The sequence below is a fragment of the Nicotiana tabacum genome, chromosome 2, assembly GCF_000715075.1.
Source record: "Nicotiana tabacum cultivar K326 chromosome 2, ASM71507v2, whole genome shotgun sequence".
NCBI classification, from domain to species: Eukaryota; Viridiplantae; Streptophyta; class Magnoliopsida; order Solanales; family Solanaceae; genus Nicotiana; species Nicotiana tabacum.
Genome location: NC_134081.1, coordinates 69,049,671 through 69,071,174, shown reverse-complemented (window position 1 = coordinate 69,071,174; position 21,504 = coordinate 69,049,671). Strand labels below are relative to the sequence as shown.

Sequence of the window (21,504 nt, the reverse complement as noted above, 5' to 3'; positions counted from 1 at the left end):
GTGCGGACCGTACACAGAATTGTGCGGCCGCAGAACCTCCTAAAGGGCAATTTTATCCGAAAATTCCAGCTTTGTATAAATAGACTACTTTCATGAAATTAGGTTAAGTTTTGAACATCTGAAAGTTGGTAGCCATTTTTCTTTACTGTTTTAGGAAACTTTATCATAGCTTGTTAATTTTACCTTGGATTTTCATCTATTTATCATTAAATATGAGTTTAATCATTTTTTCTTCTTTATTTTCTTCATCACCCACTATGAGTAGCTAAATTCCTAGTTAGGGTTGTGACCCGACCCTAGTATGGGTACCTAATGGGTGTTTGATTTAGGGTTTTTTTATAGTTGGGTGTGTAATATTTAGCCTAGTTCTTGTTATAATTGTAGAATTAATGGTTGCAAACATTGATTCAAGCCTATTTGACTTAGTCTCTACCCGAGAAAGAGAGACTTAGTCTAGGAAAACTTGGCCAACAAGAAATTGGGATGAACTCAAGAAATTAATAGTCCCAATTAAAGGGTTGAATCTAGAGATAGTAAAACCCGACTTGAGCATCTATCAAGTGTTTTGTGCACTACCCATTTGGACTTGAGAAAGCCAAATTGGGCAAAACCACTCTATTACCGAGAGGTATTGAGTGGGTAATTGTGTGTTGATTGTTATAATACACCCCGACCAACAAAACTCGCTCTAAAGCCCACAACCCGTTAGGCAAACACCTAGATGGAAGTCACAGCTCTAGATCTTTTATATACTTGAAAAACGATACCAAAAATATTATTCTCTAGCTTTACATTTGCAAACCGTAGCATAATTTAGAAGTAGAATCAAAACACAGTTTGTAGAAGTGTATCTTAGACACTTTACGTGCTTAGTCCGAATATATACCTAATCTCATCTTCGATCCATGTGGATTCGATCTCAACTCCTAGTTGAGTATTATTATTGCAATCGACCGCTTTACAACCCCCAAACTGAAGTTTGATGGGAAGAATATTTGGGTTGACTTTGCAATCACTTAGCATAGTATATTTTACCTTATACACCCCTAATTTTCTTTTTCGTTTGGAAACGCGTTGAACCCAAATGACTGCCGTAAGTGTGACGTTTCTTCCGCAAAAGCAGATACATAACTCCAAAGAAGTGTGACTGCCCAAATTTTCCACTTCCTAAAATCTATATGCGTCAAAAAGTTTGAAAAACACACATCCAAAGAAGTCAAAAGCAGTCCAAGGGTATATTTGTCATTATATCTCACATTAACCGCAGATCCTAGTCATTTCCGTCATAATGTAAAAGCTCACTCTTCATTGTCATCAATCGTACGAAGAGAGTGCTCGCGCGAGTGTGTGTGTGTGAAAGAGAGAGAGAAATAGAGATGGCGAGGAGACCGGACGAGGAGTACGATTACTTGTTCAAGATAGTGTTAATCGGAGATTCAGGAGTAGGCAAATCCAACTTACTCTCCAGATTCACTAGAAATGAGTTTTGCTTGGAGTCCAAATCTACTATCGGCGTTGAGTTCGCCACTCGTACTCTCCAGGTCCTCTTTTCGATCCTTCTTTACGACGAATTCATCTTCTTTTTATTATTCATTTCAAACTGTTGATCTCTGTTTCTCCTCGCTCTTGCGAATTCGAATTTTACATTATGCATCAGTGCATTGTCATTGATCATATATTTGCTCAATTTTTTTAACAATGCATCAATGAACTGTCATTGATCATATAATTTTAGTTAAGACCTGGATGATGTGTGTGCATTCCCTCGTTTTGTGGCATGGAGTTAGTTTTTGTGATTTGTTTGGATTAAACAATGCGCTTGTGCTTATGTTTGCGATCTTTTCGGATCTATGGCGCCGCAGCCTTCTTTTTACTTCTTAGATCTTTGCAATCTAGCTGAGCCTGGGTACTTAATTTTTTCATCGATTCAAGTTATTAAGTAGGCATTTGGAGAATACTTGAGTTGAAGTTGAAGTTGAAGTTGAGAAAAAGAGTATTTGAAGTTGAAAAGAAGTTTGTTGATATTGTGTTTTAGTAAGAGCTTTATGTGAAGTTTTCTTTTTTGTGAAAGTTAAAGATTTGTGAGTGGAAATGAGAATTTCACTTAAAAGATACCTTCAAACTCAATTACTGAACTGCATTTGCAAATACGCATGGTCAAACTAATATTTGTAATTATTGAAGTACAGTATTTGTAAATATTGATATAGTGATTGATACCTAGACAGGCCCTAATAAGCTTCTTGGGATCCCCCAGATCACTTAATGCAATATTAGATGTTTGGATTTAAAGAAACAGAAATAAGGAAAAGTAAGAGTGTCGGATTAAGAAAAAGCATTAGTGATGCAGAAAAAGAGAGGAGAGAAAAGGAAAGAGCATTGATCACTCTTGTGTGGCTTACATGAGTAGCTACAAGAATTGGCAGATCTATTCTGCAGTTGAAACTATTAATAAAGTCCAAACACCCTTGAGAGATTATGTTGATCTTTGTAAGCCCATAATTTTTATCTCTTCTTGATTTGCTGTGAAGTTATTGAAAATTCATTCCTTTTTCTTGAACTTTTTGTTATCTATATTTAAAGCGATATTTAACAAAATTATGTGAAAATAAAAAAAAATTCAAATAATTATGTTAAATATATACATTCGTTACTTGATTCCTTTTTGAATTTGTTTTTGAAGTGGACAACTAACAAAATAATCTAAAAATATAAACACACTTTGAGAGTGACTTGGTTTCCATAACAATATTAGTACAACCCACATGAGCCTGTTTTTGTTCATGTTACGAAGGTTTATTTGGTATTACATATTTATTGGTTAATTCAAATGTACCATACTCAGGAAATTTACCTTTATGGTTTACATGGTTTTTCATAGAAGTCTGTTATTGATGTTTTAGATTGAAGAAAAGTGATACAGGGAGCGCAAAAGGCATAAGCTTTCTTCCGCATAAATGTTTGGCTGAGAAAAGAGAGATGGATAGAAAGAAAGGGATAAAATCATGAGCATTAATTTACGCCCCATTTTTGTCCAATGCGAGGGAAGTAGATTAAACCTCTTAAAATAAATGTTTTTGTATTGCCTAATCAATCTTTGCCTATAGATATAGCAAATACTTTAATTAAGAATATTAGTGTCAGTGGCGGCATGACACAATCCTTTTCTTTCCTAATCAATCCAAAAATAGAATATTAACAGTCCTCGCCTTTCATTCCTCTCTTTTCTGCATCACATGGTCTCTCTCATTTCTCTTCCTTTATTTCAATTATTATCCTTTTTATGTTTGGGAAAAAAAGTTCACAACCTATCCTTTTGACGTGCTTTTACTAATGAGGGAGGAGTTGTTTCCGTGGTTGCCTTCTGTAGTATTTGTATTTGCTTCATGGTTTTACGTTTCTCAAAAGTCCTTGCGTGGTTGATGGCCATCCTGTTAATATGCTGTGATTTTTTATCTCAAGGGCTATGTCCATGTTAATATTATATGTGTACCTCCACACACACACACACACACCCCACACACACACCCCTGTTTATGAGCATATTCACTACTTGGGGAGAGCACAAGAGAAGATGCTAGAGTTTGACATTTTTTCCTAATTGCTAACTTCATGGATTAGGTCTTTTTACTGGGAGGTCACCGATATCAATGCTAGTGGCATCCTCTCTGCATGAGACGGTGATGAATGAAGATGCTAAAATAATTAATTAACACGCTTTCCCTCCTGATCTAATATGAAGTTTTCACTGGGAAGAAAAATGTTTATATGTGTTATATGTGATCCTTCCATACAAAACCAATTACATGAGAGGTTGTAAAATGGTCAATACATCGTATTATGGAAGAAGCTTCAAAATTACTGAAAAAAACGTGGTTTGCATTCCAAATCTGCATCCTATGGACTCTCTAGAAGGAAAATGATCTCAGATGTTTTGAAGGAAAAACTAATCCTGTTTATAGATTGAAGGCTTTGTCTCCAACTAAGCTTTTCAGGTGTAACTTCCATTTTGTTGGTGGTTGAGACTCCCTACATTTATAACAGGGTTGGCCTAACTAATTTTTACAGCTGTTCCTTAGTGCTAATTTGTGAGTTATACAAAATTATCTTTCATAAAACTAAAAGAAAAATCACTTTTTTAAGAACTCAACATTTTACGCAGTGATCACTAGATAACGTTTGGTATTAATTCCAGAAAGTTAAAGGTAAACATAGCCTCTATGACTACTGCAAACATAGTTACATTATCTCTTGTTTGATTTTGGATCCAATTATTTGTTTTCTAGTTTTGAAACTCTTAAAAACCTATTTCGTGATGCCAACGGTCCTTATACAATTAAAAAAAGGTTAGTCCTCTCTATTTAACTTTGATTTAGTCCTCTCTTTTTTTCTCTTGAACTTTGCACAGAAGTAAGCAAAATAGAAAGGGGCATTTCTAATAATAAACAATGGATGGCTTTGCACTTAGTGTTTTTTTATAATACACTTGTTACGATTCTCCAAAAAAAAAGCTGGAAAGGATCTTATATTTTGCATATTGAGTGTGTGATGTACAGAATTAACTTTATTAGAATAACGGAAAAGTAGCCAGGAGTTCCAAAATTAAGAGTAAAGTTATGAGTGTTGCTCCAAGTCACTAGTAGGTCAAACATGATTGCCAGAAACCGTTTAAGTGAAGTCTACCTTTGTGTAGATGTCATGATATTTTCCATGGATTTAAATATTCGACATAGCTTTTGACATGCTGTAAGCAAGTGTATCACTTTTCTGTTGTTGAATGAGCAAATGTAAGTTGTCACATCTTTGGGTGTTTCTAAACTGTACACTTGGAAATAATTCTTTTGTGCTAAAGTGATGATATATGCACAGGTTGAGGGAAGGATCATTAAGTCTCAGATCTGGGACACCGCTGGACAGGAGAGATATAGAGCCATTACAAGTGCTTACTATAGGGGTGCACTTGGAGCTCTTCTGGTATACGATGTGACAAAACCTATGTCCTTTGAAAATGTCAGCCGATGGTTAAAGGAACTGAGGGATCATGCAGACTCCAACATTGTGATTATGCTCATTGGAAACAAGACTGATCTGAAGCATCTCCGAGCAGTTCCTACAGAGGATGCTCAGGGATACGCTGAAAGAGAAGGGCTTTCTTTCATTGAAACATCTGCTTTGGAGGCAACGAACGTAGAAAAAGCTTTCCAGATGAATCTTTCAGAAATCTATCGGATAATCAGTAAGAAGTCGCTCTCTTCAGGAGAGGACCCAGCACCTGCTAACATTAAAGAAGGGAAGACTCTTGTTGTTGGAGCAGAGGAGATAAACACCAAGAAAGCATGTTGCTCTTCTTAATGGTCATCAGCTCGTTCAATCCGCTGTTTGATTCCAATTCACAATTGATTGCTTTTATCCTTTTGTTTTTATCTATTTGTTATCATTATTCTAATTAAATTTTGAACGTATTTGTTTTATATTTTCTATCAATCGGTTTGATCCTTTTTTTATGATTATTGTAATTAATTTTTGAACATTTTCTTGATTGAGGTCAAATAGAAGTGCTCATACTTCAAGCTTTACGAGTTCCTTTCCCATGCAATTAAGCTATTCTCACGTAAGGGGAATCAAACCTCCTACGGCTACACTCTTGTTAGTATACCAAATTGGTGAAGCCCTCCGTACCCAATTTCAAAGCTAGTATTTTAACTTAGCATTCAACCTACTGAAGCTACTTGTTCCAATACATAACATTTAATTATTTATTTATATATTTATTTTATAATGATGATGTTGATCTTCCACCAGCACAAATACCTGAGTAACTTTCTTCACCAAAAATTAAGCAAATGAAAAAAAAAAATTGCCTTGACTTTTTTCTCTGTTGAGATTTGGGAGTTACTCATGATTTTCACCAACTTCATTAATTGATTTCCTCCATTTCTGATCGTGTTGAGAACAGAAATAACATTTATTAACCAAGCAATCCGAGCAAGGCCACAATGCTAACAGATGGTTATGGACATAGCAACAGGAGCATGCTATAACAGCTTTGCCAAGCAAGTAATGCTTCTTCTAAAGTCAGGGGTGTCTCTGTGCATTATGTTTTTCACCAAGCAATTCTCACAAGTGCATTATGTACGAGATCCATAGGGGACACTAAGAATTGTACGTTCTTGATACAACATATTCAACATTTTGCCGTCGAACAAAAAGGTACTGAATAAGCAGTTAGCCACAACAGTTGCTCTTTTGCTCAATTGGTTGTCCCTTAATCTGAACACCGCTACCTGATTTCTTCGTTCCAGCTGGTTGGTTACCCATTCTGCAGAATCACAATTTGGAGATGTAGTTCAGCGGAGAATAGACAAATTCTGTTATTGTTTCACATCATTGTCTCAATATTATCATTATTAATCTAATAAGCATATCGCAAATAGTTAGTAATAGCATATGTGATTACATTTGTGGCAAGAAATTAACCATAAAGAACACAATTTAATATCCACCAATGCAATCTACGTTTTGAAAAGCTTAAAATGATACATTGAAATTGATCATTGCCCTCATCTACTAAAGTTGAGAATAGCTTTGTTAGATAGTTATATGTAAATAGTCCTAGTTCCATATGTGCTAGGAGTAGAATATGTCATAGTCTCATACGTAGGAGTTAAATATGTCCTGATCCCATATGTAGTAGGAGTAGAAGATTATTATATATAGGACTCATTGTATCATTATCAATAAATAGATTTTTCTCATGTGCATTCTCACATGGATAGATGTGTGGGACAGAGAACTCATGGTACCTGCTGCCCACCCTTCCTCCTCTGCTTTGAGAACCGTGTGAACGGAGAGTGGGCAAAAGAGAAGGAGGTCCTCATACGGAGTTGCACACTTACTTGAGCAGTGCGGGAAATTGGGGAATGGGTCGAATAAACTCCCCTGGGGCCGGAAAAATAACAGACAAAGCTTTACTTAGATAGGGCTTTGATTGGGATTTTTTTTTCTTAGCGATTGGAAAGGAGGGCGCCTGGGTATGTTATAGAAAGGGAAGGCAGAAGCATCGAATGGCGAAGAGAGGCAGCTCGAGAGGGAAGGAATGGGAAATCGTCAAGGATGACTTCTTTGTTGGCGGAACGAAGGGCTAAATAGCGAGTGATTCTCTGAGCCGGTCTGGATTTCCAACGCCTCAGGAAACTGGTCGAGATAGATGACAAAACCTTTTTCTCCTCTTCCTTACCGGTAGGGAAATCTTCTCTTATGGCCTTCATCCCTCGCCCAGAAATAGCCCCCCCCGCCCGAAAATAGAGAACCAAGCCCCTTTTTGATCCATTCATTTCTGCAAGCAGGGAGGATCCAGAGCGTTGCCCCCTCATATTCGAGGTTTTTTCTCGCCCCACAAGCACCCAACCTTCCTTTTGCAGAGCTTCAGTGAGAAAATTATCGATGTGCGTCATTCCAGCGACATCCGGGAAGAAAGATCTTATCGCCGTGCAGTTTTCCGGCAACTTCGCCTTGTTCCCAAGGTTCATCACTGCTACAGTGATACTGTACATATATCAGTACCACCATCAGATACGAAACCCTTGTGCGACCAAACCCCAGAAATTCCAGTCCCTTCGGAACAGAAAAGTCAATCACCGTGCGTCTTTCGGCTGATGACTCAAGATTGATTTGCATTATCTCCTCATCGGTAAGTATTGTGCGTTAACCAACACTACCATCTTGTTCGAAAAAATCAGGCTACAAAACCCCAGTCAATCGCTCCGGCAGAAAGTCCCTCACACACCGCCGAACTAGGGTTCCGACGAGCTACAACAACCTTTCCGCCGCGTGTGAGCCATTCCGGCCACTTTTTGACAAAACTTCTTCAGGACAACTTACTTGTCCAGTGATTCCGCGCCTACACATATAAATTACATCAAATTTTGACAACTTCTATTTTTTCGGTGTGAACAATGCACTTTTTCCGGCGTGAACAGTAATTTCCGGAAAAGTTTATGTTTCTGCTGGTGTTTTAGAACCTATTTTGTAGTGTGTAATTCGGCGTAGTCTCACTAGTTTCAAATTTTTTCGGAGACTTTTTGGCCAACTTCTGTTTATTAGCAATTACCTGGTTTTGTTGCTCATGGGAAGTCTAGAGGCCTTGTATGTCGAATGATAAGCTTGCAGATATTTTCACCAAACCCCTCACCGGTCCTCGTATTAGTTACATATGTAACAAGCTCGGTACATATGATTTGTATGCACCGGCTTGAGGGAGAGTGTTAGATAGTTATATGTAAATAGTCCTAGTCTCATATATAGTGGGAGTAGAATATGTCCTAGTCCCATACGTAGGAGTAGAATATGTCCTAATCCCATATGTAGAAGATGTATTATATATATGACTCATTGTATCATTGTCAATAAATAGGTTTTTCTCCGGTGCATTCTCACAAGATTAAATGACTTTGGTTGAGAAGACATGGTGGAACTTAAAAAATGTGAGTACTTTTGCAGATTGGTTAAAGACATGAAAAGAAAATTTCGCCAGCTTACTTTTTCTTAATCTCTCCGGCCATCGTCAAGAAAGCCTGCTCCACATTAATGGAATCTTTTGCACTTGTCTCAAGGAAAGGGATACCTAACTCATCTGCAAATGCCTGCAATTCATCACAAGGAAATCACTTGGAAATCATTCGGAATGAGAACATAACTAAGGATTAGGTTCTTCCATACCATAAAATTATGAACTGAATATAAAGAGTGGACAAGATGTAGTTTTCAACATCCACAGAATGAACGAACTGTATGATTATTAAACAAAGAATTGGACAATAATTCAAAAGAAAAAGGAAAACAAATGAATATTCGGATCGCCAACTTTCTTTTTCTGATTGTAATTTTGTCATCTTCCAAAAAATCAATCCCTTAGATGGAACACAGCCTTTTAGAATGGAAGTGGTTATCCATACATATGAATGATGTCATAATCCTCTAAATTGTTTATTCCCTAAGGGGTCGTTTGGTTTAAAAACAAGTTAAGCAGGGATTGTAATGCAGAGATTAGTAATGTAGGGATTGTAATACAGAAATTATTTCGTATCAAACGTTTGGTTCATTGTATTAAATATTGCATATACAGTGAATAACTTAAACTTATGCTTGGTTTAAATCTGCGCAAAATTTTGTTTATCGTTATACCCTTGGATTTTCATAGGCTATTCTATTTCATTGAACTGATTAATCATATAAGACAATGCCTTCAACAGTGAGCTATTTGATTACTGATTAGGAATGAGATGATAAAAAAGATTCTAATTAAACTAGCTAGGAGAAGAACAGCTTTCTCATTAGGTTTGTTAGTTTATAAAAAAATAATTTTGTTTGTAGCTGTAATGAAGGATAAAGGAGCTTTTGTCTACTAGAGTACTAGTACTATATGTTATTACTGCATACTGCAAATTTGATTGAAACAGACAATTTGGTTACATTATATTCTTCTAAAAGGTATGTAAATACTTCTTTTCTGCCCAGATTTTCCATCCTCACCATGGATTATTCTCTGGAAAGCTTCGTGATTGGTTGTTAATATAATTGAAAACGATCAAATAATTTCACGCTCATTATCATTTCTGTCAAAGAATCTGATTTTTATCATACTCATTTTATATCTTAACAAAAAGACCAAGGTTGTTATTAGTATGAGGTAGCAGAGTTTTAACAAAAAGAATTGCTCAATGAAAAGGTTATTGGGAGTAGGGTAGTTTGTCATGTTGAATCTTTATCCGCATATAGATAATCATGGTATTAGTTATTCCATCTTGGGGATGGTATAGAATAATTGGGGTATGATGCAGAAGCAGACGTGGACGTGAGGCTCACGGTTGTAAAAACCGAGCGCTTCCTCGCTAAAAGCGAGAAGCGAAGCGAGGCGAGGTATCTGGTGCTGTTTTTTTTAAAAACACCATCGAGCAGCAGCAACAGAGAAAGAAAGAGGCAACCTAGGGTTTAAGTTTTCAACTTCAAGATCATCAAGTTTGGCCCCAGGTATGTGATCTCCTCCTCCTCCTTTTTCTTTCACTGTTTCAGCATCCAAATAGCAGCGAAATGCTAACGAAATTTTTTTTTTCCCTTCAGTTCTTCTTTCTCATTCATCTCCTCTTCTTCTTCATTTTGTTGCACTGTTTCAGTGATAAAAAGATTGAAATGCTGCCCATTTTTTCTTACAACTACATGTGTTGTCTATACAGTATTTATTTTAATTTTTTTTTTAAATTCCGCTTCACTTCAAAAAAGCGAGCGCTTCGCTTCTCGCTTTAAGCGAAAAGGGCCTTGTCGTTTTTCCTCGCTTCACGCTCTTCACAACACTGGTGAGGCTTGATACACAAGATATTCCCAAGAGAGATAGCTTCAAGTAACTTGGGTTAGTAATCCAAAGGAAATGGAGAGATTGGCGAGGATGTCACACATCGTATTGGAGTGGGGTGGATGAAATAGAGGCTTGAATCTGGTGTTTTATGTGATAAGAATGTAACACCAAACCTTATCTACAGAGTGGTGGTTAGATCAACTATGTTGTATGGGGCAGAGTGTTGACCAGCCAAAAACTCTCATTTCCACAAGATGAAAGTAGCAAAAATAAGGATGTTGAGATAGATGTGCGGGCATACCAGGACAGGTGCCCCAGGAATGAAGTTATTCCGGACAAGGTGGAGTAGCCTCCGTGGAGAACAAAATGCGGGAAGCGGGGGTTAGATAGTTCAGGCATGTGAAGCGGAGGGACACAGATGCACCAGTAAGGAGGTGTGAGAGGTTAGCCTTGGTAGGTCTGAGGAGGGGTGGAGGTAGGCCAAAGAAGAATTCGAGAGAGGTGATTAGGCTAGACATGGCGATGCTTCAGCTCATTGAGGACATGAATCTTGATAAAAGGTGTGGAGGTCGAAAATTAGGGTAGAGGATTAATATATAGTCGTGCGCTTTTCTTTTCAGTACCAGTAGTATTAGGGTAGTCTTGTATTTTTATATTCGTAGATTTCTATTATTACTTGTTGTTTCTTTCGCTTTGGTTTCTTACTATCTTGTCTTTGTTACTGCTTGTTGCTAATATTGTTTTTTATCTTTTCTTGAGCCGAGGTTTATCAGAAACAATATTTTTATCTTCTTAAGATAAGGGTAAGTTCGCATACACACTACCCTCCCCATACCTCACTTGTGGGATTACACTAGGCTTGTTGTTGTTGTTGTAAACTGGGGTATGAGTTATACAAGGATTAAATATACTGAATTTGCAATTTAAACCTAACACTAGGGGGCAAAAGTGTATGCAGATTTTTATACCATGATTATTTGCTAATACATCACAACAAACAGCCCCTAAATGTCTACCACAAATTCAATAAGAGAGCTAAGTTAAGGTGCTGGCCCCTGATCAGTCTTCTTTCTCCACCCAAAATCATAATAAATTAATGGCCAAATACATAGACAGCCCCCTAATCTCGTCCGAATTTCTTATATAGCCACCTGAACTAAGCTCATGATCTATTGAACACTTAATGTTAATTGAAATTATATCAATTAGACACCGGTTGTTGACATGGCACTGTGCGTGTAGTGCACCTCTTTTAAGAGCGTGGAAAGACATGAACTTTTTATTTTAATTTTTTTCTTTCCCCTTCATCTTCTATTGGCGGACACCCTTTCCTCACCTCCCTTTACATTGACAACATAAGATTAGTGAAATGGAGATTTAAATATTTTATTAATTGGAGTGAAATGATGGAAGAGATACATTCATGTTCTTGAACCCACCAAAATAAAAGATTTTCAGAAGAAGCTATGTCGGAGAAGATTCCCCCCGAAGTCAAAGCCAAAGGGAAGAGGCATATGAAGATGAGCGAAGCTGTGTTAGCTCATGAGGCTTACACGAAGAGAAGAGCTAATACGAAGATTTGATCTTTCTTATCGAGCTCATCGGATTTTACACAAATGTGAACAGTTGAAGACATTTACAATTTTCACTGGCTGTTCTTTTGGCATGTGCGTCGTGTCTTTGGTTATTACTCTTTCCCTTTGTTTTGCACTAATCCCTTCTGTTTGCCATGTGACAAATTGTCGAGCACCTAAGCTGAATTATTTGTATTGTTCTTTGTTTGTACTGTTTGCCATGTCTTGTTATCCCCTTATTATTTATCAACAACAACCTCCTCATTCTCCAATGCAGCAACAGATTTCCTTAGTCAACAATCAACTTTTATTTCTGAGCATACTGAGTTTCTTCTTTATTGTTTGTATTTTTGGTTTCCAATTCTTCATCTCTTAACAGAAAGGTCAACTGGAAGGTGATAACTTATAAAAAGAAGAAAAAAAACACGTTTTTGATCAAACCCAAGTGATCAACAACTAAGCATCCTTGATCAGACCCAAGTGATGTAAGGCAACGTTTTTGAGAACAGATGTTATGATGAGGGGAGGAAGAAGAAAGGTTAGGTGCTTTGTATTTGTTTTAGCGTCTGATTTCAATGTAAAAAGTGGAAGAAATAAGAAGGAAAAAAAGGCACGTCTGGTTTCCATGGAAAGAGGTAGAAATAAATAAAGAAAGAAGAAAAAAGAAAAAAAATGGGAATAAGTAAAACCTTAATAAATGTAGCTTTTTTTTTCCTGTCACATGTCTTTATTCTATTTGTTCATTGCCACTTTATCCGCGTGTGAACTACATGCATTTTTGTTTTTTGACTAATTTTTTTGAAGGGTTTAATAGACACACATTGAGTATAGTTGAAGTGTTCAATAGATCATGAGCTTAGTTCAGGTCAAATATTGGGGCAAGTTAAAGGGGCTGTCTATGTATTCAGCATAAATTAATCTCTCTCCGGGTCTTGATCCACCTCCCTTGGTTAATTCACTACCCAAGCAATGTAGATACCAACAGAAACCAATCTTGTGCACCCGGACAGAGAAAATATGAGATCAAATAATGGGTGGCTCAAGTGACTAAATCAAGGTGTTCTAGGCACAACATTAAAACGAGTGTATGTTTTCTGATTGATGACCCAGCCTCCACACAAGTGCGATGTCCGGTGCTAATAATGTGTGAGCCAATGATAATTGCTAAGATATGCAAATCTCTTATGGCAAAGAATAACAAATTTCAAAGGACACATATCTCAAACATAAACGGAACGGAATCAAATGTGAGAACATAAAATGAACTCTACCCTTTGCGCAACAAGCCAGTATAATAGTCTTATTGTAACACCAAAGCTGAAACAGTGAGCAGAACAAAAAAGTAAACGAACTAAATGAATCTAATGCAAAGGCAACAAGCAATACCTTTGCTATCTGTGTGTCCACAACCTTATTCTCTACCAAATCACATTTGTTTCCAACCAGAAGCTTGCAAACACTTTCATTTGCATATCTATCAATTTCACTCAGCCATTGCTTGACATTGTCGAAGCTCTCCTTTTCAGTTACATCATAAACAATCTATAACAATATAACTGCAAATAAGAACACTTCAAGAACAAAGGAAGCCTCATAATTTGGTTTTTTTCCTAAAGAGTGTTAAAGACTGACATTACGAGACTGGATAAAAGAAAAGAAGCAAGTGAAAAAGATTTATACGTAGGGATGCTGTGAATCTCCCATCTTACTTGCAGGAGAAATATTGATGTCAGGCGTACTTGAAGTAGAATATTTATAAAACGGTGCAACTTATAAAAATCTAAAATTGATTTCTACAGTGTGTCCTTACTTTCATGCGAAAAGGTAGAATTAACATCATGGAATCAATATGCCTAAGTTTTCACATTCTCTGCTTTTAAAAACAAAAATGAGACATCTATAATTAGTACTACGATATATTGCTATTGCCTCTAAGAACAACAAAACTGTCAGTTCGTTAAAAGCTTATAGCCGCTACTAGCATAACAATTACCTAAAATTTGAAAGGTAACTCATAAAATCTTGATTCAGAATTGTCCATACATGGATAATAATGCGTGTAAATTGTGGTATTTTCTTCCTTCAGTAGTCTTAGAGAAAAGATATGAATGGATATATTTTGCTTCATTTTTTAAAGATCCAATAACCAAAGCATTGGGACACACAATAAAATTATATCATCAGCAAAATGCCACTAGAAATATCTGTTTACAGAAATGAGATGCTAGAGAGTGCTGAAAATAATGCTCAAGTAGTTTGCGAGCTTTTATGGGCTGAGCAAGTTCTAATCAGATCTAGGTAAGGGAGTATCTCACAATAATCCCATGTGCTCCACGATAATAACTGCTTGTTATAGTCCGGAACCGTTCCTGCCCAGCAGTATCCCACTGGAAATACAGAAAAATGGCATTATAATATGTAAATCATGACAAGAATAGCATTCACACAAGGAGTTGATAAGTTTGAGCAGTGACACTCTTTTAGCAAATACCAGCCTCCTAACACTCTGATAATCAATACCTAATTAGAGGAAAATAATGTGAACATTTTGACAATGATACAATACAACTGAAATTGCTAAAGAAATTTCCCTCTAATATGCTAGAAAAGAACATTACACGCACCAACCAGCAGCAGGACATGCCAAAGACTGCAAATAGTTCAAAATAAAAAAGCAAAAAAAGAAAGGCTGTTCATTCCTCTTCTCCCCCAGCCGAAAACCTTTTTCCTTTCCCTTCTGGCCTCATCCTAGTACAATAGCTTTTCTTACACTTCCTTCCCTAACTCTTATATGCATCAAGCATAAGACAATTGATAACTCACTTTCATCTCAAAACAATTTTTTTGAAAAAGTTTAAGCCGAATTCAAACGATTTTAAAAAAACTGAGCAGCTTTCAGCATGAGCTCAATATTATTAACCAAAACATCAGCAGCTTTATCTGTAAATTTACATAGCACCGATGGACTATACTTACAATTTGCAGCTTGATTGTCTTTCCATCCAGCTCCACGGTCCTAATTTTCTATAAGTAAGAATCCAAGTAGAAAAAGATTATTTCAAAGATCAAACCACTAAGGATAAGAGCGATAAACTAGGAGAGAGATAGAGAGCCTTACGAAATCAACCCCAATTGTGCTTATGTAACTATCGACGTATGAATCATCCTAAAATAACAAAACCAAGTAATATCAATACCACAACACAATATCCAGAAAGAAAATCATTAAACCGGAAAGGACTTTGTAACGAAATTGACTATTCCTTCATTCATATCAATCATTAATCCATCAACTACGCCTCAATTTCCAAACTAGTCAGGATGTCTACATGAATCATCTACACCCATTTCAGCTCCATCTGGACTCATTTCATTCCACTACAAATTTGAGGCCACCATAAATTTTTTTTATAACCAAGAAATCTCTAAGTGCTAGTGGCGCACGGTTCAAAAATTGGTGGATAATGGGCCCGCCCCTCTAACCCTCTCCATTTAAATACAAGACTTTTGTCTGCCGCAGTATTCAAACCCGAAAGTTTTTGTATTATTGTACTTAGGAGGAGGGGAAGGGTACGAAGAGGGATTACAAGGTAGGGAATCGAACTCCCATCATCAAGGTGGACATTGAGGTAGTCAACCAACTGGGCTACCATGATTCCGCTAATTTGGGGTCACTATATGAATCCTAGCATCTTTTCTGTTATATCAAGACCCATTTCATTCCAAAAATTAAATAACTCAGGGTTACTGGTGGCAGAATGGATAAAAGAAAATAGTTATCCACCCATATTATCCATTAAAAATGGGTTGGATAATGAACTTTTTAAAAGCGAGTCAAATATGGATAAGAACCATATTATCCACTTAGAAAATGAATAATCAATGAATAACTAAGGCCATCTCCAACCTTCCCCCATTTTCCCGTAATGGGGGCAATTTTTGCCATAATGAAGCTCCAACCCTCCCCCATTATTGCCCCCAAAATGGGGGATGAATAGTGTTCCTCCAAATATGGGGTACCCTATTTATCTCCCCCATTACTATTCATGCATATTTTATTATTTAACTCTTTTAATTTATCTCTTTATATATACCTAAATATGTTTATGTAATATCTTTATAATATTAATTTTACATCTTAACTTTGGCGTATAATTTTAATAAATTAATTTTCGTGCATTTATTATTTTTATGTAAAATTGTAAGTTAATTTTATTATAAGTTATAATTGTACAAAAAATATATAATCATCTCAAAAAATGAATGGTGCAAATATAAAATATTAGATGTTGCTAAAATTGAAAGGTGCGAATATAAAATATTAGATGTTGCTAAAATTGAAAATTAAAAATACATTAAATGAAAATACATTAAAATTGGAAATACATGAAAATTGAAAATACATTAAATTTAACTCGACATAGAAGAATTAAGGACAAAGATGCTCATTTTGCACTTCGTAATGCATTAATAGATCATTTATGGGAGAATACTAGAGGTTGAAGTTGAATATTTATGTAGTATTTCGAATGAATTTTATTGTTATGTAATATGTATTTAATTAATCTTGTATCACAATGATTTCACTTTTATTTGAATTAATAGTTAATCTATAATAATTGCTTACAAATTATATTATTTAAAATTTGATGAAATTGTTTTAATGGAAATTACAAATTAATGAAAATAAAAGATGGAATTTGTTTAATGGAATTTTAAAAATAAAAATTGAAATGAAAGATAATAATATAATATAGAAGAGAGAGAATAATATAAAAAAGAATATTCTCTTTCTTTCGGGGGGGGGGGGGATGGGAGAGATTGTTGGAGTAAGTTGTTTCCCCATTTTGGGGACCAAAATAGGGGTAAAGGTTGGAGATGCCCTAATGGGTTTAACTTTTACATTTGTAAAACCTCAAATTAGGGGTTTCTCAAGTTTGGGAGACTAGAAATTCTCCCAAAAATGATCATATTCAAGAAGCCATGGATATCCATATTATCCGGCGGTTAACCCATTTTTTATCCGTATTAAATATGGGTTGTGTCCAACCCAACACGCCCGTTAGCCCCCACCCCCCCTACTCAGGGTCATTATATGAATCCTTCGCATTCATTTTCACTCTATTTGCGACCCATATCATTCCAATATTGGTGTCTTTTATATTAATCCTTGCATCATTCTCAATTCAGACTCATTTCATTCCAATACTAAACAATTTTACCTTTAGGGCACATCAGACTTCTCTAAAGCTAAAGATTCTCTAAGTACGAATCACCTAACATTTTATTGGTCCATCAGAAACGACCTAGTAAACCATAGTCATTGCCTCTCAATGACCATTCCTAGTTGTTTGATATTTTGGGGCCATAAAACAGGAATTCTACACGATTTCTGATTTTTCGTGTGCTAATATCCACGTCATCTTCATGAATTCGGACGATCGGCCTCGAATCGCTTAAAACTTTTTGGGCCTACTATAAATGACCTAATGAATCATAGTCATTACTTTGCCATGATTGTTCCTTGCGTTTTGGCATTTTAGGGCCATAAAACAGGAATTCGACACGATTTACGATTTTCATATGCTAATGTGCATGCCATCTTCTTGAATTTGGGCGACTGATCCTGAATCGCCTAATAATAATAATAATAATAATAATAATCACGTAACCACACACATTGCATATTTGCATTACACAAACGTTTATTCAAACACATAAACATACAGACTCTTAAAGCAGTGCGAACAGAAAAGAATGTACAGCGAATCTGAGAAGAAGACAAGATTTGCCAACAGAAGAATCTCCGATTAACAATAGTTTGAACAAGTAATCACTGCAAAAAAATAAAAAACAAATGAAAATCAGTTAGAAGAAAAATGTAATTAAAAAAAAAAATAGAACAGCAGAATAAATGTAGGAAGAGTAGAATAACATTACTATTCGTTGCTCATATTCTTTTTCCCCGGAGGATTTTCTTTCGACTGTTCGGAGTTTTTGAGGCCGTGAGAGGGGAACGCTTATGTTTTTTTTTTAAAATAAAAGGAAAAGGGAATTTATTTGATATTGATGTACAATAGTAGAAATTTATTCTAGTAAGCGCTTTTCTTTATCCACTCCCTTTAATCTTTTCAAATCCTTATCCAGGTACTATATTTTCACACAATAATTAATGGGAGTAAGAGGGTCTTAACTATAACTCCAAATTTCTCTTCTTTTTTTCTTTTAGTCAACCTTTATTACGAACCTTCCGAAAGCAAAACAATTGTTGAGGGGGACATGTCACCTTACCCTCAAAGAATTGAGAGACTGACAAAACAGCCTCTTACTCAATTTTCGAATCAAAAACAAAGTGAGACCGCCTATCCTTTACTTATATGGTAGATAATTTAATGTATAGAGTTCAACTTATATACTAAAGATTAAATTATCGGTTCTTATAAATTATAAAGATTATGTTCACCCAATCTAAGATGGAATTGGACAAAGTATCGTAATGTTTGTAGCACAAAATTAAATATAATTTATCTTGATTATTGGAATGGTATAATTCTGACTTCTTGTACATTTTTTATGTATTGAATGGACCAAGTAGAGATAAATATTTTATATTGACGTAATAAAATAAGTCTCTAGCCACTAAACGTACTTATACTTAATCTTGATATAATTATTATTAGTTGTGTATATTATTTATTATTTTGATTTACTAAAAGGTAAGATTCTTTTGTGGGTCAATATGCCTGATAAATTGGATAATAATAATATACATTGGCGAAGTAATAGTTAGTTGATGGAATCCATGTCTCGGTTTAGAGATTGATGATATACCGTTATGAAAGCTTATAAGTTTTCACCATAAAAATCTCTGCCATCTTACTATCCTAACACATTTATTCTTAAGTGGACGGAGGGGACACGTGGCACTCATCCATGCCTTTTTTATATCTGGTATCATATTTAATCGACCCGATCCACGATACCCCATACCCAAACCTCATAACACGTAAAATATAACACAAAATAAACCCCAACCCTAAGTTATACTCCTACAGCCATTTCCATCAAACCTTCTATGCTCTAAGCTCCATCAAGACTGCCAATTTTAACAAATTTTATCATAAATTCCTTTTCTGTTGGTGGTGGTAAAAGTGGGTCAAATGTCGGAGTCTAGTACTACATCAAAGAAGAGGTGCCATTGTGGAGATATTGCCAACCACTTCCGATTGACCACACCTCAAAATCTCGAAAGGGGATTCTATAAATGTGTTAAAGCTGAAGTAAGTTGAAATTTTTCATGTGTTTAGTTTGTTAATTGTTTGTACCCAAATTAAATTGTTATTCCTTGTAACCTAATTATTGTTCATTATCGTTAGAATGAGTCTTGTAGATATTGGGAATGGCAAGACGATTTACGGACCAAGCATTGATGGAACTCAATAAGTTGCAGAGTAAATTGGATGTTACTAATATTACAATCAATATGTTGAAGCAATTGTTGGAAAAGGTTGAAGATTTGGAGGCTGCAAAAAATGTTGAAGTGAACAAAGCAAGGGAAATCGAAGATAAAGTGGTTAAGATGAAGATTTTTATTTCGATTTCAGTTGCAATTTTTGTTGGATTTGTTGCGGCAATATGGATTGATCACGCCCAACTCTAGTCCTAAAAAGGATAAGCGGTAGCTGCAAATATAATCCGGTCTAAAAGTCCGGAGTCGAATCCCACAGAGAACTAAGGTTTCACTATAACTGTTCAATAACACTAAAAAGACAAGCTCGAACAATTCCAAAGTTATAAATATTAAGATTCTTATGTCTAACTAATTAACTAACAAATTAAAGTAGTAAATTAGCAACTGTGATACTAAGGGCTGGAGACAAGATTAGAAAATCCTAGAGTTATAATTTTCCCAATTGTCGGAATCCTTCTCGCTACGTCTCCTACAATTTTGCCTAAGTATTCTCTTCTGATCATGAGCACTCGACTTATCGTAATTCTCTCTCGAGCAACTACAATAATTTATTAGTCATATTTTCTCGAATTACGCTAGCTCGCACTTTTTCACCGCCCACAATGATCACGTCAAAGCTTCGTTATCTCTAATCCCGCTTTTAAACCCGTCGTATTGATCTCTCATATACCTTGGGAGTGACGTTATTCGATAACAACCTAAATATGCACTCTTTCTCAAGCAATCCATAATAAATAGGCACAGTCAATTGATGGTCATTTAATCAACAACAATAAATACGTAGTTGAACAAGTTGGGATATTCAAAGGCAAAATTATATTAAAACGTAACAAGAATTCATTCTCCAAAAGGTTTCATCAAACCCTAGATTAGAAAGTTTAGTTACTCATAATTGTATAAACAATCATAGTCATATTTGTCACGCCCCGACCTCGGGGAGCGCGACCGGCGCTCAACCGAGATACTCCGGTCAAGCAAGCCTTTACAATACCTTATACCCAACTCACCCATAAATAAAGAAAAGAATATATTTCATTAATTAGACAGTAAGAGGTCATGTGAAAATACTAGTTCATTTCCATTAGTTACGAGATTAACAAGTCTCCAAAATAGTACATTGTACAATAATAGTTAAAGTGGAACATATGATTCGATTACAGCATTTTTAGTTTAACCTTCCAAAAAAAAAAAAGATACAACCCACACTATGTCTACGGGGCCTCTAACAGGAACAAAAGAGTGATATGACAGTGCCGGCAATAAGGTTCCGGCTATACCTCAAAACGCTATGTACAAAGGATAAAAGATACAAGACCCCGAAATGAAGTGGGGCTCACCAAATCAATTGAGGAGAGGGTGTGCTGCTATCACTGATCAATACCACCTGCTATGGAACCACCTGCATCCATTAAAGATGCAGCGCCCCCGGAAAAAGGGACGTTAGTACATATAGAATAGTACTAGTATGTAAAACTAAATACCATTTCAATAGAACGACCAACAGTAAACGGAGAATAAAACATGAAATCAATAAAAGACTCAAACAGTATCAAGGTGTCAAGTTAATGGAAAGGTAAATTTCAAATAGGTTTCGGTAATTTAAGTTGGGAGATTTTTAGCATCGATACACCACCGTATTTTAGCACGGAGTCCGTTCTCAGCCCGACCAGCTAAGCCGTCTCACCCTGAGACATACACTCACAATACCACCATGTGCGCGGTATGGCGTTCGATCTCAGCTCGATCCGCTAAGCCGTCTCACCACAATGCCGTGTGGACATCACATCTCGCTAGCAATAATCTCATCCCATTTAAGGGAAAACATCTCAATACACCAATCTCATCCCATATAAGGGGAAACAGTCTCATCATATTAATACGGGGATTTACCCCTCAATCACTCCTACACCGGCACGTGTAGTTTCGGGGTTAGGTTGTTCCGACCTACTCTTCCTCGGTGGCTAATCGATACTCCCAAGGCATTTATTATTAAAAGTATTTACCACTCAATTCATATTCGTTTACATGTCATTCATTGTATTGGCATCATTGGCCATAACGCAATATCATTCTTGGCACATTGGCCGTACTTCATAATTCATGCCCAC

General features: G+C 36.1%; 2 protein-coding genes across 2 annotated transcripts; one reads left to right on the top strand and one right to left on the bottom strand.

Moving 5' to 3' along the window:
* The first annotated feature begins 1,312 nt into the window (after positions 1-1,312).
* LOC107763367 (ras-related protein RABA2a-like) lies at positions 1,313-5,482 on the top strand. Its single transcript, XM_016581861.2, has 2 exons — positions 1,313-1,541; positions 4,870-5,482. The coding sequence occupies exons 1-2, from the start codon at positions 1,377-1,379 to the stop codon at positions 5,350-5,352; spliced, it is 648 nt and encodes a 215-aa protein (XP_016437347.1). The 5' UTR covers positions 1,313-1,376; the 3' UTR covers positions 5,353-5,482.
* A 468-nt stretch (positions 5,483-5,950) lies between these two features.
* LOC107763368 (ras-related protein RABD1-like) lies at positions 5,951-18,093 on the bottom strand. Its single transcript, XM_075233764.1, has 8 exons — positions 17,866-18,093; positions 17,689-17,761; positions 15,044-15,091; positions 14,902-14,949; positions 14,241-14,312; positions 13,312-13,467; positions 8,539-8,642; positions 5,951-6,319 (listed from the first exon to the last, which is right to left on the bottom strand). Exons 1-8 carry the CDS (start codon positions 17,877-17,879, stop codon positions 6,226-6,228), a joined length of 609 nt encoding a protein of 202 aa, XP_075089865.1. The 5' UTR covers positions 17,880-18,093; the 3' UTR covers positions 5,951-6,225.
* Positions 18,094-21,504: the final 3,411 nt, after the last annotated feature.

Coding starts and splice junctions, on each gene's coding strand:
- LOC107763368 (XM_075233764.1), bottom strand. Junction 14,950..15,043: donor GCACAATTGGGGTTGATTTC/GTAAGGCTCTCT, acceptor TCTTACTTATAG/AAAATTAGGACCGTGGAGCT. Junction 13,468..14,240: donor GTGGAGCACATGGGATTATT/GTGAGATACTCC, acceptor ATATTGTTATAG/ATTGTTTATGATGTAACTGA.
- LOC107763367 (XM_016581861.2), top strand. CDS start 1,377: ATGGCGAGGAGACCGGACGAGGAGTACGATTACTTGTTCAAGATAGTG. Junction 1,542..4,869: donor TCGCCACTCGTACTCTCCAG/GTCCTCTTTTCG, acceptor ATATATGCACAG/GTTGAGGGAAGGATCATTAA.